The 14,949-nt window shown below is 52.3% G+C and overlaps 1 protein-coding gene across 2 annotated transcripts; it reads right to left on the bottom strand.

Annotated features, from left to right (window-relative positions):
• Window positions 1-255: 255 nt before the first annotated feature.
• Window positions 256-12,823, bottom strand: WNT5A (Wnt family member 5A). 2 transcript variants are annotated; one of them, XM_056338356.1, is made up of 5 exons: window positions 12,515-12,823; window positions 9,028-9,161; window positions 7,612-7,877; window positions 2,415-2,707; window positions 256-834 (listed from the first exon to the last, which is right to left on the bottom strand). In XM_056338356.1, exons 1-5 carry the CDS (start codon window positions 12,518-12,520, stop codon window positions 376-378), a joined length of 1,158 nt encoding a protein of 385 aa, XP_056194331.1. In that variant the 5' UTR covers window positions 12,521-12,823; the 3' UTR covers window positions 256-375. The 2 variants fall into 2 exon arrangements, with proteins under 2 accessions (XP_056194331.1, XP_056194332.1); XM_056338357.1 differs by lacking the exon at window positions 12,515-12,823 and adding an exon at window positions 9,545-9,994.
• Window positions 12,824-14,949: the final 2,126 nt, after the last annotated feature.

The following is a 14,949-nucleotide window of genomic DNA, read 5'->3' as shown; positions in this document are numbered from 1 at the left end:
GACTAAATTAGGATATGTTGGAATTTACCCTTAGACTACTCTATTGTTTTTAAGAAAAGTCAATTTTTTTTAACTTTGTAAAATAAATATTCTCAGGTTCTCCCCCATTATTGCCGAAAATATAAGCCGCACACAGTTCTGGGATGGACGCAGAGAGGGTTTCCAGGCACTTCTCTTTGCAACCGTCATATTTTTCTTTTTTCTTTCTTTTTTCCTTCCCCCCGCCACCCCCCCCCTTTTTTAAAAAAAAAAAAAAAAAGAAGACGACAACTTGTTGGACTCTATAAATAAAGTGGAGATAGTCCTGTGGGAAGGGAGAGGGGCCTGCACCCCTTGCTGGCAGGTGGCTGCAGTTCCTCTCAACTCGTCCGTCCCCTATTTGCACACAAATTGGTCCACAATCTCTGTGCACAACTTGCATTTCACGTAGCAGCACCAGTGGAACTTGCAGTGGCAGCGCTCTCGCTGCACCGTCTTGAACTGGTCGTACCCCCGGCCACAGCACATGAGTTCACAGCCGTCCATGCCCTCCGAGGTCTTATTGCAAAGGCGGCCCTGGGTGCCCAGGGACCCAGTGCTCTCGTTGCGCACGCAGTAGTCAGGGCTGGGATCGATGTAGACCAGGTCATGGATGGTGGGTGCGTTAAAGCGGCTGTTCACTTGCACCAGCTTGCCCCGGCTGTTGAGTTTCATGGCGGCAGCGCTATCGTATTTCTCCTTCAGGGCATCGCCTACCTTGCGGAAATCAGCAAGCTGCAGCCAACAGGTCTTCAGGCTGCAGGAACCAGAGACACCGTGGCACTTACAGGCCACATCAGCCAGGTTGTACACAGTCTGGAGGAGCCAGGGAGAGAAAAGAAAAGTGGCAATGAAGCATCAGCATGGCTGTGAAAGCGTTTATTACCCTTGTTTCCTGCCCTCCGTCACATTCCCACTTGCCCCTCCACAATATTCACCTTAGCATCCTCTTCCCTCCTGCCATGCGGTAGGAAGGAAAAGCGAGCCAGCTGACACACGTGCACCTCCAGCACCCCTGTTAGCCGGGAGGAGGAGGGGATTGCTCTCACCAGCCTCTCCCACCACAGAAACAGCCGCAAAAGCACAAACACAGCCCAGACAGCAGCATCAGTCAGGCTGCAGTCAAATTTTAGGAATTTGCTCTCGCGCCAGCAAAGGATTTTGCTGTTTCATTGAGAAATGTAAAACATCCTTTTATTTTCTATCTGAGTTACTCTCTCTATTGATCTCTGCTTGAGGCTGCAATTAGGGAAAGAGTTAAGATTCCTCTCGCTCCTGGCTTGGCTGCAGCTGATTGTCTACTCTTGGCTCAACATCCTCCTCCTATCCCAAATACTGCTCTGCAAGAGAGACTTCATCCAAGAAGAAACCCCCAAACACCTATGGGTGGGAGACGGCGCTACATAGCAATATCCTCTTTACAAAGCTTTGGCAGGGAAACATCAGTCATTTGCCCTGTACAAATAGAAATAAGAGTCAGTGTTGACACTGCCCCAAAAATCCTGGGATCTGACACATTAGATGATACTGTAGACAACTTCCACCCAGCAGTTACAGAGAGTCTTAACAGCGCCAAATGGCACTGCAAAGATGAGGCTGAGGAAGGAAAAAACCTGCTTGAGTCTCCATAAGCAACTATGAAAGCATTGCTTTTCTCCTTGTTAATAGTAAATTGGCCTATCCGTTGCTTTCGGACACCCTCCTCTCATATTTAAATACTATTAATTTTCAATTATCTTTCATCCTTCTTCACCTTTGAACACAAGTGTAAAGTCTCCAGCCGACTACTTCTGGTGCTTCAAGCTCTAGGAAAATAATGACTTTGGCTCTTCATATTCAGACTATTATAAAAAGAAAAGTTTACACCCATTCATTTCAGGCATTTTCAAGATTAAAGAAACCATAAAGACATGCTTAACCACAGAAGACCATGTTTTCTAATACTATGGAGGAGCTTTTCACATCCTCTTTAAGCAAGGAAAGAAAAAAATGTCAGAACAATCCTGCAGTATGAGTCCAGCCTGGAAAGCCCAGCACGTCTCTCTTCCCTCCAATTCACACTGTCTTGGTTGGAAATACAAACTAATAAAATTCTGTCCTACAGAGAACCCACTCTTAATGAAACAACACGGAGGGAAACGCAACACACTTCACTCCCAACCCTCCCTCACTGGGAAGGCAACATGGCTGTCAGACAACCAGAGGCAACACAAATTCACGTGCTCCCCACCCACCTACGCCCTGTTTGCAGTTTTCTCATTTTGAGCAGTGACACGGAGACAAGCTTTGATGGCTGGTCACCGCCCAGACTGCTACACGCCCTGCCGAAGCAGGTCCTTCCCAGAGGGAGGGATGCAGGCCAGGACAGAGGGATGTGCTGTCCAACAGCCACTTACTCTTCTCCCGGCCTCGTTGTTGTGCAGGTTCATCATGATGCGGGCGCTCTCGTAGGACCCTCTCTGGTAAACTCTCTCACGCTCCCGAGCGTCAACAAACTCCTTGGCGAAGCGGTATCCATATTCGATGTTATCCCCGCAGCCACCCCAAAGCCAGTCCCGGGGCAAGTCCTTGGGCCGCGCTGCCCGGCTGCAGCCGCAGGAGGACAGCTCGCCCTCCCGGCAGGCCCGGCTCATGGCGTTGACCACCCCGGCCGCGCTCACTGCGTAGGTGAATGCCGTCTCCCGGCTGCCTGCGCAGAAAGACAAGCGGTGTTAGGGGACAGCCCACGCGCACCGTTCCCTGCGCACCCCTCAGCCGGCAGGGCAAAGGCTCTCCAGGAGCCACCAGAATTCATTCACCTACTAAAAGGCAGAGTAACCCCGAACCATGCGCCTCAAATGCCTTTGCTCTGAAAAAAACCCAAGCAATCCCAATCAATCAGAGCACGTGAGGTGCCTGCAAAGAGCAGGAGTCACTTCTCATCCATGTTGGCGAAAGGCTGGGTGGGGGAGCGGGGCGGAGGTGACTCGGAGCTGGAGTGTGATGCCAGCAGGGCCAAAGCAACCCTGCCTGCATGTCAGGGGCGGAAAGGGAAACAGACTCCCTCCTTTCAGAAAAAAAAAAAAAAAAAAAAAAAGAGATGTTAAATACAACTTTTAGAAGTCTGGTTCTTAAATTGCTACTTCTCAAACATGATTTATGCACTTCACCCACTTGTTCCAATTTATTTAAAGTTACAGAGTTTTACAAAGCCTCCTGGTATCAAAAGAAATGTGCAGCAGAATAGCACACAACTTTTCACCCTACAAATAAACCAGGCACTTCTGTAGGGGGCTATTTAAAACTAAGAACAACCTGTGCTGTTTAGTGTCCACCACTCCAGCTCATGTGAATATACAAGTGATCTCGTATGAGAAGTCCATGGACAATCATCTTTACAAATTACAGGGAAGAAAAAATCCTTAGCACAAGGCCGCTTTGAAGGTTTTCTCCTCCATCTGGTGCCCTTAATTGGAAGTTGAAAACCTCAAGTTTCAAACTTTTGGAAGAAAAAGTTACAATACCCACAATGCAAGGTATGGCCACGTACCATCCACTTGAAAGTATCCAATCCCACCTTTACTTAAAGCTTGACTTCCCCTATCCCATTTCCAAGAGTGTCACAAGTTCTGACTACAACTAGAAAAGCTTTCAAACAAACAAACAAACAAACCCAAACCACAAAAGCTGCACCAGAGAGCCCATTTGAACTTTGTTCTTCATCTTAGAAGACAGCATCCCACTGGGTCTTCTCCAAAAAAGACTTCCAGAATGACAAGAGAATAGGCTAATTTTTTTTTTTCTACTTATATGAGTTACATTTTAGTCCTAATCTTTAGTTCAACCAATATATCAAGCTTTTTTTTAATCTTGATTTTGTAAGATTTTTCTTAGGGAACTGCATGTGCCTTTGAAAAATTAGGGCTTTAAGAGGTTGCTTTTTGGACATGTCATATGTACTTAGGCAGCAACATTTCGAGGCAGGAACTCTTTGTACAAGACCTACCTCAACAAGTCAAACCTAATAGGAGCTTCTGAGCACTTCTGGAACATAAATAATTTGCAGTCTGGTCCATATTTAACATCAAGATGACACCACGCTCAGAGCAGCTTTGTTAATATAACAGCTGTCATCCACTCAATTAATTTTAATAATAAATGCTGGTTAAATGGGAAAAATCAGAAGTCTTATGTTGGGAAAGATCAGGTTTAAGGAAGATGAGAAGCGCTTTGCTCCCTTACTTAACAATGATCTATTCTCACAGACACCTGCTCATGGAAGTATTTACATGAATTACGGGTATAAAGGGTTACAGGAGTAGCCTTTTCAGTTAAAAAAGATCTGGCTTTATGTAGTGACTTATGCCTCGCATTTACTGCAAAGTATAGCAGGGGGAACCACATACAGATTTTATGTTCCCGTTTGTTCTGTAATACACATTTCTGGATTAATTCCTTAAGCAAAATTTCCACTAGATTGAGAGGAATGAAACGTGGTCTGCTCTGGACCACAGGACTTGCCTCTTCCATTCTGTTTTATTCTTTTTCATATTTAGTTAGCTCATGCTTTCACATGGTTAACTATACCATTTATCGCAGGATTTAAACTCATAAAGCTATAAAGCTGACCTTTTTTTTTTTTTTTTTTACTAGTTTTCATTATTATCAATGATGGAGCATATTTTAACAAACTTATTCTTAGTGGGAAGGAGAAGGTAAGGCTGGGGGACAGAAAGGAGAGTTGCCCCCCACGTTCCCTCCTTGAACATTTAGGTGAATTATTCAATAGCATCAGCTGCTGAAGTAGATTTCAAGCCCCCGCAGGTTGCAAGCCAACACCGCCTCTACTCTTCAACCCCAGGAACACATTAAGAGTGATGATTCCACATGGAAGAGTTACTCTGAAATTTTTATATATTTTTTTTTAAGTCTTTAAGCACAACTGTGCTTTCCTTCACTGTCAAACATATCTGTCTTTTCCCACAGCCCAGCATTTCTCTCTATTGTAGCCATGGCAAGGAAACACACATTCCAAACACGTTTGAGTCCCTTCTCTCCCATATATATAAAACATAGAAATGGAACTGTTCAATATACACACACTGTAGGAAGCCACCCACAGAGCAAGGAGCTGAGCTTTACACTTGATATGAGTAAGTCTGCAAGAACAGAACATTTTTTTTTTATATACCTGAACATAAGACACAAAATGTTCTTTGTCTTGTATTTGAAAAGCATTCAACATCAGGCAGCAGGCATGAATAAACCGGACCCCAACCACACGGAGCTGTTGGGGGAGGATCCAGTTATTTTATTTTATGTTAGCACTTCTCCGCTCTTTGCAAAGCCCGGGCGCAGCCAGCCCGGGGCCAGCCACAGAGCCAGGAGATGGCGCAAGGCGGTGAAGGCAGAGAGGACCATGGCCTGACCTGAGCACCAGCAGCTGAGGAGAGCAGCAGAGAACACAAGCCCTAAAATCTTGCAGTTCAATAAGCCACAGAGCAAGCTTCCAAACCCAACGCTAGGTTTACTTGTACAGCTTGAGCTAACTTTGCAGGATAAATCCTGGAAGAAAGGCTGTCCATTTATTCACTGGGGTAATTACTGTGCTGTCCGTCAGCGCTTTGCCCGGGCGTTCTCCTGCACACCGCCAGTGCCAGCACGTCGTCAGCTGAGATGACAAAATCCTGCCCAGCTACGTGCCTTCAGAGCCTGACTACCATCTTCTTACATTGGTGAGAGCAAGGAGTATCTCACAGTCCCTGACCAGCCAGGGTACGGAGGGCTGAGGTAAAGCTGCAGCCGGCTCTAAACCTACCCACTTCTTCCAGTCCCAGGAACGGCATCTGGTCATGGCTGAAGGTCAGCACCAAATAATACAACTGTTACCCACAACACCTTTCTTGTTCTCAGTGAATACCCTCTTTAGGCTCTTTAACTCTTGAATATGGCTATTAACCTTGCTTCCATTTGCAATTAGAATAAGTGGCTTAATTACATGATGAATTGCTGTGTAGACATCAGCTAATACAGTCATATTCAGCAGAAGGGTGTGGCAAAGTTATTTAACTTGAAAGAAACAGCCTTTAAATAGATCTGTCATACTCGGGGAGGGCAGAAACTTCTATTCCAGAGACATACACCACAAATCACGGGCCCAATCCCATACGTTTCTTCACACCAACAGGCCCCCTTGAGCTAATTTTCACTTGCTTGGTTAATAAATAAGGGCTGAAGGAGGAAGGCCTAAATTTTAAACAGATTATTTTTCAGACATTTGTTAGATTCTTATGAGAACAGAAAGGTGTACAGAAACAGCTTTCTTTCACGTTTCAGGTGCTTTTAGACTTTTGCTCGGGTAGGGTAGAAATCCAAACTCCAGGGCAGGGGTTAATACTGTGCTTGCAAGAAGCCTAGGAAAGGTGTTTATCTAAAATCAGCTGTTCCAGTTACATACAATTTATGCAACAGATTTTTTTTTCTATTTGTCTGACAGTCTCCAAATAAAACTGCTTTTAACAAAAATTGAGACCAAAAGTAAATTGATGTGTTCCTTCAACCTGAACTGCAGTTAGTCCATTTACAGGTAAAACCTAGCTTGAATCTGATTTTAAAACTTTATTTTTTTAAAGCAGGACAGAAAAACACTGACATAAAAGCTTTACTTTACATCTCCAACTAAAAAGCACTGCTGAGTTTGTCAGTGTACTGATCACTACATAAAAGATCACAACTGTCACCCAGCAAAATAAATAGGTGTTTTTCAGTTGCTGACACAGGATCAGCAATCTGACTTGGAAAAGTCAGAGGAAGGTTTCACCATGGACACAGTGCAACAGCACTGGTTAAAATTTTTTCCAAGGACTTTAAAATACAACGAGGTCCCTAAACGACAGGAAAGGCAGGCAGCACGTGAGCATTGGAGAAGCACATTTCAACGAGGATCTGATAGGGAAAGGGCTGGGTGCCCACCAAATCATAGTAAGATGTTAAACTGGAATCTCTTCTCTCTTAGCAGCGATGTGATTACACTAAATGCGAGTTATAAGGGCAACCACACATTTTGTCCTGACAGAACTGATCTCATAAAATTTACCCTGCTACATTACTTTTAACGCAAACCCACCTTTCTCAAAAAGAGAAAAAAGTTATGATATCTGGAAATAAGCAAAAAGGAATTGCCTACAAACGCTAATAGACAGAGCAGCAATCTTCAGTTAACCTCCAGACCAAGAGCAATTTATTATGCAGCCGCTAACTTTGGAACTAGGCATGGACATCTTTAATTTTACAAGACACTGCTGTTTTCAATTTTCTTAGGTTGCCTTCATTTTGTCTCAGGTTTTTTAAAATGAGATTTCAGGGCCACATTTTCCTTTCTCCTCTATTCCCATATGCAAATATCTATTCCTACTTTGTTTTCCAAGACACATGGCTGGACAGTGGTGGGAAATCACCTCCAGCTAAAAATAATTCAACTCCTTTGCCAACTTTTAAAAACACTTGATTGTATACAGTACTTAGTAAGAACCTGGCAAGAGATTCAAGTGCAGAACAGTATATGCCATACATATCCTTAGACAAGAGTTTAATCATAAAGATGTTGCTTCCTACCTATCTGCATGACTCTGCCAAAAACAGAGTTGTTGTCCACAGTGCTGCAATTCCATCTTCTATGTCTGAACTGATACTGGCACTCCTTAATGCCCGTCTTGGCACCCTCTCCAATGAACTGCATATGGTCCTGATACAATTGGCAGAGTTTCTTCTGTCCTTGGGAAAGCCCTGCTAGCTGGCTACATAGTGGCTGGGCTCCTATTATATATACCTCTGACATCTGAACAGGGTTCATGGGGTTCATAGGGTTCATCCCTAAAGACCTGCATAAAGAAAGACTTGGATTAATAAAGAAAAGACTAAAAAAAAAAAAAAAAAAAAAGTCTATAAAATCCAAACAGAACTGTGTATTATACATGACTATACAATTACTGGTTTTGCTAACAGGTGAGAAAAAATCCACTTAAATATGAAAATTTTGTGTTAAGGACAGCACAGACGAGAAGTTACTAGTTCTAATCCATGTGGTTATCACCATACGTTAGAGACTGAAGTAAGACGCAGAATTTAAAGACTTGCATCTAGGCAGTCCTTTACCAACGTAAATGGACATAGTAAAAAGAACAGAAGCTCCAAACAACTGCAAGGCCAGAAAAATAAATAAAGCAAAACCGAAAGAAGTCCCCCAAACCCCAATTTATTTTTACACACATTTTAGATTTAAGTCTGCATTTTTCAATCTGTTCTACTATAAACAAATAGAGAAACCTTTAACAAGCCAGAAGTTAGAAACTTGCTACAGACTACTTCTAGCTTCTGCCGAACTACACACAAAAACACAGAGGCAAGTATATTCACTGTAAAAAAATAAACAAATTGTTTTCTTAATTCTTAAAGTGCTCTCCACCGGATACATTTCAATTAAAAAGTGTCATTAATCCGAAAAGGATCACTTGAAACAGCAGAGAAACACCTATTTCAAGAGCTCCCAATGTCATACACTATATAGAAAGAGGTAATTTACCAAAGCAGACATTTAAATGCAATTCTTTGTAACAAAATATATTTACAAACATTTAAGTTACAGAAAAGTACAGACTGAGATGGAAATAAAAGTTTGTAATTGTAAATTAGCATTCTTTCATACATGCAAAATTTCTAATCTAAGGAAGTTGAAATAACTCTTTCAAAAGAAAGGTAAATCTAGTAATTTAAGGACGATCAAATCCATAGAGAATCTACTGTACAGCATTCTAAAAAATGAATTTTACAACACGAGATGTTGCACATTTACACCTATTCGAGAGACCCGTTCATTTTACTACACAACGCATTACAACTAAAACATTACTCCCCTGCCGTCTCGTTCCTGCCGTCCTCCCTCAGAAACAAAGTACATCAGAAGCAAACAGACATTTAATCAAGCAAATCTTGCCACCCCCTTTTAAAATCAAGTCGATACGAGATGCTTACCACCAAGAGCTGGCTTCTATTACAACCTGGGTAAAAGAGCAGAAAATGGCCAGAGCCACTATGAGGTACTGAGAAGCCATTGTACTGCCAACTGTCCCCAAAGCACCTCCTTGGATTAATACTGCAGTGGATTTCTAGAGGGGGGAGAAAAAGGATCAGATTGTTTATTGCTTCTCAGACCATTTTCGAGCATTCAAGTTTAAACAACGGAAGTATCCGGGCCCCTTTTAACTTGACTCTGACTCGCCTGCCCTTCTCCCCGCCGAGGCTTTGCTGCCAGACGCAGGCACGTCGCGGCTCCCGCTGCACCGGGCAAAACCCACCCCCGCACCCCCCCACCCCCCCCCCGCGGACACCGCCTTCCCGGGGCGGCCGCCTGCCCCTCGGCCCCGCCGCTCCCCGCACCCCGCCCGCGGCGGCTGCGCCGGACACGGGGGACCCCGTCCCCACACCCCGCCCGGCCGCCCCCGCTGCCCCGGGGCTACAGGCGACCCGCGGGCCCCGGGCCGGGCATTACCCCATCGCTCCCCGCTGCGGAGCCAGCATCGTGGACACGCAACGCTCCCGGCTGGCTAAAGGCGGCTTCAGGTTTGCTAAGCGAGCCCGAACGGGAGACGGGGGAGGCCGGTGCTACGAGGGGGTCGGTGCCTCGGGGGAGGGGGCCCCGGCGGCTCCCACACGGGGACGATGCGGCCGGTCCTCGGTCCTCGCCCCTCCCCGCCGGCCGGGGAAGGCGCTCCCCGCTGCCGCTAAACCATCTCCCGCAGCCTCCGCGCTGCGCCGCCGCCCGCTCGCCGCGATCGCCGAAGCCCCACCGAGCTCCGCGCTGGCGCGGCGGTGACAGCCCCGACGGCAGCCGCCGGGCCCCGCCGGAGTCGGTATCGGCCCGGGGAGGTACCAGGAGCGGCAAGGAGCGGCTCCGCGTCCCGACCCGGCCCCTGCAACGACCGGGCTGCCGGCTGGGAAGTCAAACGCTTCCCCCGGCAGGTCCCACGATCCCTGTCTGCGTCCTCACACGGGACTCTCTCACTCGCTAACCAGTGCCATTCACGGTTTTTTATTTCCCCTCCCCTCGGAAGGGGAAAAAAAAAAAAAAGAAAGAAAGAAAGAAAAAAAAGACATTTCGACACTTGGGGGCTCCCTATTCATTCTCAAAAAGCCCTTAATGCTGAATTGAAGGTGCTCTTAATTCTAATTTATTTCTGTTTGCAAAGGGTCGGGAGGAGAGCGCTGACGGCAGCGCCGCGGCGGGACGGGACGGGACGGGACGGGACGGCGGGCTGCCACCACACCGGGCCCGGCGCGCGGGGCAGCCGCAGCCCCCCTGGGGACCCGCGCGCGTCGCTCACCGCCACCGCGCTGGGGCTGCAGCCTCCCCCCGGCCCTGGCCGCCTCCTGCCCGGGGCAGCCCCCAGCTCCTCACTGCCGGGGCTGGGTGTCTGGGGCCGGGCTCCCGCAGCAGAACGCGCCCGTCCGGTTGAGATGGGATCAATCCCGGGAAAGATGCGAAAGCCGAGGGCGTTGTACGTGAGGGACGAGGAGAAGCAAGGTGTGCGGCACCCTAGAGCCTACGCGCTGGGGTTTTGGCTTTCATCTGCTAGCTCTTAAAACGGTAACAGTAACAATACTAATAATAAGGAGTTGTCATGGAACTGCCCGAGCCCTGCGGAGGCTGGAGACGCCGGTGCCCAAGCGGGACCCCAACAGCTGCCCGGGCCAGCAGCCAGGCCCGCACGCCGAGCTGCCCCGACGGGGGGAGCGGCCGGGGCCCGCCGCGCGCAGAGGGAGCCGGCGGCCACGAGGAGGGGGGCGGTGACCCCGCAGCAAGACCCGGACGGCGGGGCCAAGCTCCCCTGGCCCGTTCAAAGGGCCCGGGTGCCCCCTCGGGGCCTGGCCGTCGCCGCGCCGTTGCCAGCGCCGCATCGGGCCGGAGCGCCCCGAGCCCCAGCCCGGCGGCCCCCGGGGAGCTGTGCCGCCCCGCTCCCAACAGGGGGCGGCCTCGGCCGCCGGAGCCCCGGGAGGTGACGGGGACGGGCGGCTGCTGCCCCTCCGACGGTATCTCCCGCTCCTCATCATCGCCGTGATCGCCCTCCGCCTCCTCCTGCCAGGGCGCTGCGTGGCGAGGCGGGAGGAGGCACCTGCGCCCGGGGGCCCCGCGTTGGCCCGGCCTTGCCAGCCCGTCCCTTCTGCACGCAGCAGCTGACAAGCTGCCATCAAACCCGAACCAAAACAAAAAAGCCAGCAACAACAACAAAAAGAACGACTGGCCGGCAGCACGGCAGCATGAGCTGTCAGGAACGTGGGGCACCATTTTCAACTTTGTAGGGCCGCGGAGATTGGTTTTTTTGGTATTTAATGCACCCCATGCGGAGCCCGCGCTCTTTGCTGAGATGAAAAGGGAGGCTTTTACAGATCCTGCAGCCGCGGGATCGCCTGTGATCTTGTTTTACACGGGGTGTCTGGAAAGCCTGCGAAGGCATCTGGTTTTCTGGGAGCACTACCTGCGGGAAGGCGGTATCCAGAGCCCCGGCTCCGGGGGGCTGTAAACCGCGGCAGCCTCCGCGGGAGGCGCAGCGGCTCCGCGGGGAACCCCCCGGCCGCCCCCTGCTCCCCGCGGCGGCTTTACATCCATTTCGGACGGGCGAGACCAGGTTTCGCGTTTGCAGAGACAGGCACGGGCAGGGTCCCCAGCCCAGCGCTCTCCTACCGGGGACGCGGCGGGGGGTGTTTGCCCGGGGGGTGGAAGGCGCACCTCCGTCCTCCCCTCCGCGCCGGCGGCGGCCGGGGAAAAGCCTGGCTTCTCGGTCCGCCTGAACTCCCCGTGACCCTCCGAGAGCAACCGATTTAGCATACAATTGACAATTAAAAACAAACAAACAACAAAAAGCCAACAGCCTTTCCAACATGGAGTCCTTGCAGCGCCAAAAGGACCCCGAGGAGCCGCGCTCCTCCGCTCTGACCCTGGCGGGACCCTCTGCAGATGCAGAGTGATAATCTCCAGAAACTTAGAATAAAATTAAAAAAAAAAAAAAATTGGGGGGGGGGGGGCTGACTCCGGGTCCTCCGCTGGCCCCCAGCCAGCTCTCCTTAAAGGTACAGGCCACCATTAACGCCGACGTTGAGTTCCTCCATAGCGATCGTCCTCGGGAAAGTTTGGGAAGTTTGGAAAGATGTCTTTAAACTGGCGTCAGGAGCCGCAGCCAGAAAGATGCACCGGGACGCGGCGGGCAGAGCGAGCCCCGCAAGTATCCCTGCGGCGGGCAGCCCCTCTTCGGGGGGAAATTCAAACAGAGGAGGAAAAAGGAAAATAAAAGGCGCTTTTTCCAAGCGGGGAGCAGCGCTCTCCGGGCTGGGTGAGAGCGCCGAGGTGGGAGCGCCCACGGCAGCCCGGGGAGGAGGGGGCCGCCCCGTGGCCGGGGACCCGCGCCCCGCCGAGGAGCAGCCCACCCTGCGCGCCCGCGGCGGCACCGCGCCCCGCCGGACTCACCTCCATTGCCGCGGGATCACCGAGCGGGAGCAGCCAAGTAATCCAAGCAGAGCAGGAGGGGAAAGGGCGAGGCGAAAGTAAAATCCTGGATCGCGGGAGCCGGGCGGTATCCTCCCAAGCAGCGGACGGCGGCGGCTGCCGGGGGAGCGCGGGGGCCCGCGGAGCTGGCGGGGGGCGGCGGGCGAGCGGGCGCTCTGTCCGGCGCAGGCTGAGCGTGTCCGACTGCGGAGCGGGGCACCAGTGCAGCCTTCTTTCCAAGGTCCATCAGCAATCGCAGTAATTAGGGCTTTCCACCACCAGAAGAAGAAGGAGGCAAAAAAAAAAAAAAAAAAAAAAGCCAAGAAAAAAAAGCCAAGAAAAAAAAAGCCAACCCAACACACGCACACAGCGCCCGTGGGCGTGATTGTGCGGAAGCAAATAAAAATCTTCACAAGCGGCAGCGAAAGCGCCGCGGGCGACGATCCGTCCCACCAGCCCAGGTGGTACCGCCGCGGGGCTCCCTGCGCTCCCACCCGGCTCCCGGCAGCGCTGGGGCGGCCGGCGCGGCCCCTCCGCGGCTCGGCGGAGCGGGAACGGGACGCGAGCGGAGCCGAGCGGGCGCAGGGCTCCCCCCTGCCCGCCCCCCTTCACTTGCTTAAAGGCTGGGCGGTGCGGAGCTAGGCGTCCGCGGCTGCAGAGCCATCCTGGGGCTGGCTCCCTCCATTTTACACAGAGAAGAAAAAGCCCAACAGAAAAAGAAGTTTCTGCACAACCGGGGAAGGGGGAGGGGGGCCCTTGTGCACGCGTGTGTCTGTCTTACGGGGCGACTGATCCTGCAAGGCCGAGCAGGGGCAGGGGGAGGGGAGAAGTCCGGGGCTTCAGGAGCGGAGGCTCCCCCAATCCATCGCTGGCAAAGGCACCCAGCGCCCGGGAGCAAGTTACGCGCTGGAGAGCGAGCCGGAGCGGGCGGCGTCGCGCTACAGCCGACCCTTCCTCCTCGGGGCTCTGCCCCCCGCCCGCTGCAGCCGGCACGGCTCCCCCCAGTGTCTCTCCCTCGCTCCTCTTCACCCCGCCGCTTAAAACGGTTTAAAAAAAAAAAAAAAAAAAAAAAAGAAAAGAAGAAAAAAAAAAAAGAAAAAAGTTGCAGAGCCAACGGCAGCTGAAAAACTTTGTCGGCAGCGCATGCGCCCGGAGCCGACCTATTGCAGACTGGGCTGGATTTTAAAGCTGTACGGCAGCGAGCGGGACCCCGGTGCAGCCTCGGGGTGGGTGGGGGGTGTCGGGGCTCGATGGCCCGTCCCTGGGAGCGCGCCCCGCGCCGCTCGGCCCTTGTCGATGGCCAAGCCCGGCGTGAGACCCCCGTGAGCACCAGCTCATCCCACAGAGCGGTGCCCCCTGCGCCCACCCCGTCGGGAGCGAGCGCGGCCCGCCCTGTGCTATCGGCACCGCCGGCCGGTTGTCCCGGGGCGGGGGGCACACGGTGATGTGCCGGGGGGGCCCCGCGGAGGCTCCCCCTCGCATACATGTGCGTGCAATGTGCGCTGCACATGGCCGGGCGGCGGGGCTGCGCCAGCATTCCTGGCGGGTGGCTCATTTGACAAGTCCTGTTTATCGCAGGCTCCGAGCCGCGACGGGCGGCCGCGTGTGCCGCTTGCCAGCGCCGGGGGACGGAGCGGGCTCGATGGTTCGCGTTCCTCCTTCTTCAGCGTCTTTTTTCCGCTGTAAATTTGGCAAGCTGTTGACAAAACCGCTTGGGTTAAATCGCAGAAGACCCAATACGAGCTCCAGGTGAGGAGGGCTTCGCTGACCCTTTGTACCTCGGAGCCCTTTCCCCTCTTGCACTCCTCAGCCAAAGGTTGTTTTGTGGCACCTCTCACATCTTACACGCACCCAAGCGCAGGAAATGGGAGCGTTCCCCCAGCCACGCCGTAACTCCGCATTATTTCCCTTGTATTCGCCTGCGACTGCGGGTCCACGGGGGGATGTGGGGGAGGGGGCACATTATCAAAGCAGCCCTGGGAAATCCAAACAGGCTGCGAGCGCTGCTCCGCTATCAATAAATGCATTCACTCCTTCAAAGCCATTCCAGTGCAAATAAAATCCCTTCAGGAGCCCAGCAGGGGAAAAGGCACATCTCGGCCGGCCCGAGCCCGCTCCACACGCGCCCCCGGGCCCCGGAGCTCGCCCGCCCCGACGGGACGGGGCGCTGCCCGCCAGGTAAGCGCAGCCTCCGCCGGCTCCAGCGGCAGCTGCGCGCCCTCGCCCCGAGAGCCCAACAGGCAGCCCCCTCTCCTCAAGGCCCCGGGCCCTCCGCTCCCCCCTCCGCCCAGCGCCCCCCGGCCGCCCCCGCTGTCGCTCTGCCCGGGGCGCCGCTCCCCGCCGAGCCCGACGGCGCCCGCCGCCTGCCCGGGCCGCAGCCGCGCTGCGGGGGCTGCCGGACGGGGGGACGCGGCTGC

The sequence above is a fragment of the Falco biarmicus genome, chromosome 4 (assembly GCF_023638135.1).
Source record: "Falco biarmicus isolate bFalBia1 chromosome 4, bFalBia1.pri, whole genome shotgun sequence".
NCBI classification, from domain to species: Eukaryota; Metazoa; Chordata; class Aves; order Falconiformes; family Falconidae; genus Falco; species Falco biarmicus.
The sequence above is the reverse complement of the archived record's forward strand: the minus strand, read 5'-3'. Positions and strand labels throughout refer to the sequence as shown.

Coding starts and splice junctions, on each gene's coding strand:
- WNT5A (XM_056338356.1), bottom strand. Junction 7,878..9,027: donor ATAGAAGCCAGCTCTTGGTG/GTAAGCATCTCG, acceptor TTCTTTATGCAG/GTCTTTAGGGATGAACCCTA. Junction 835..2,414: donor ACAACGAGGCCGGGAGAAGA/GTAAGTGGCTGT, acceptor TGGCTCCTCCAG/ACTGTGTACAACCTGGCTGA.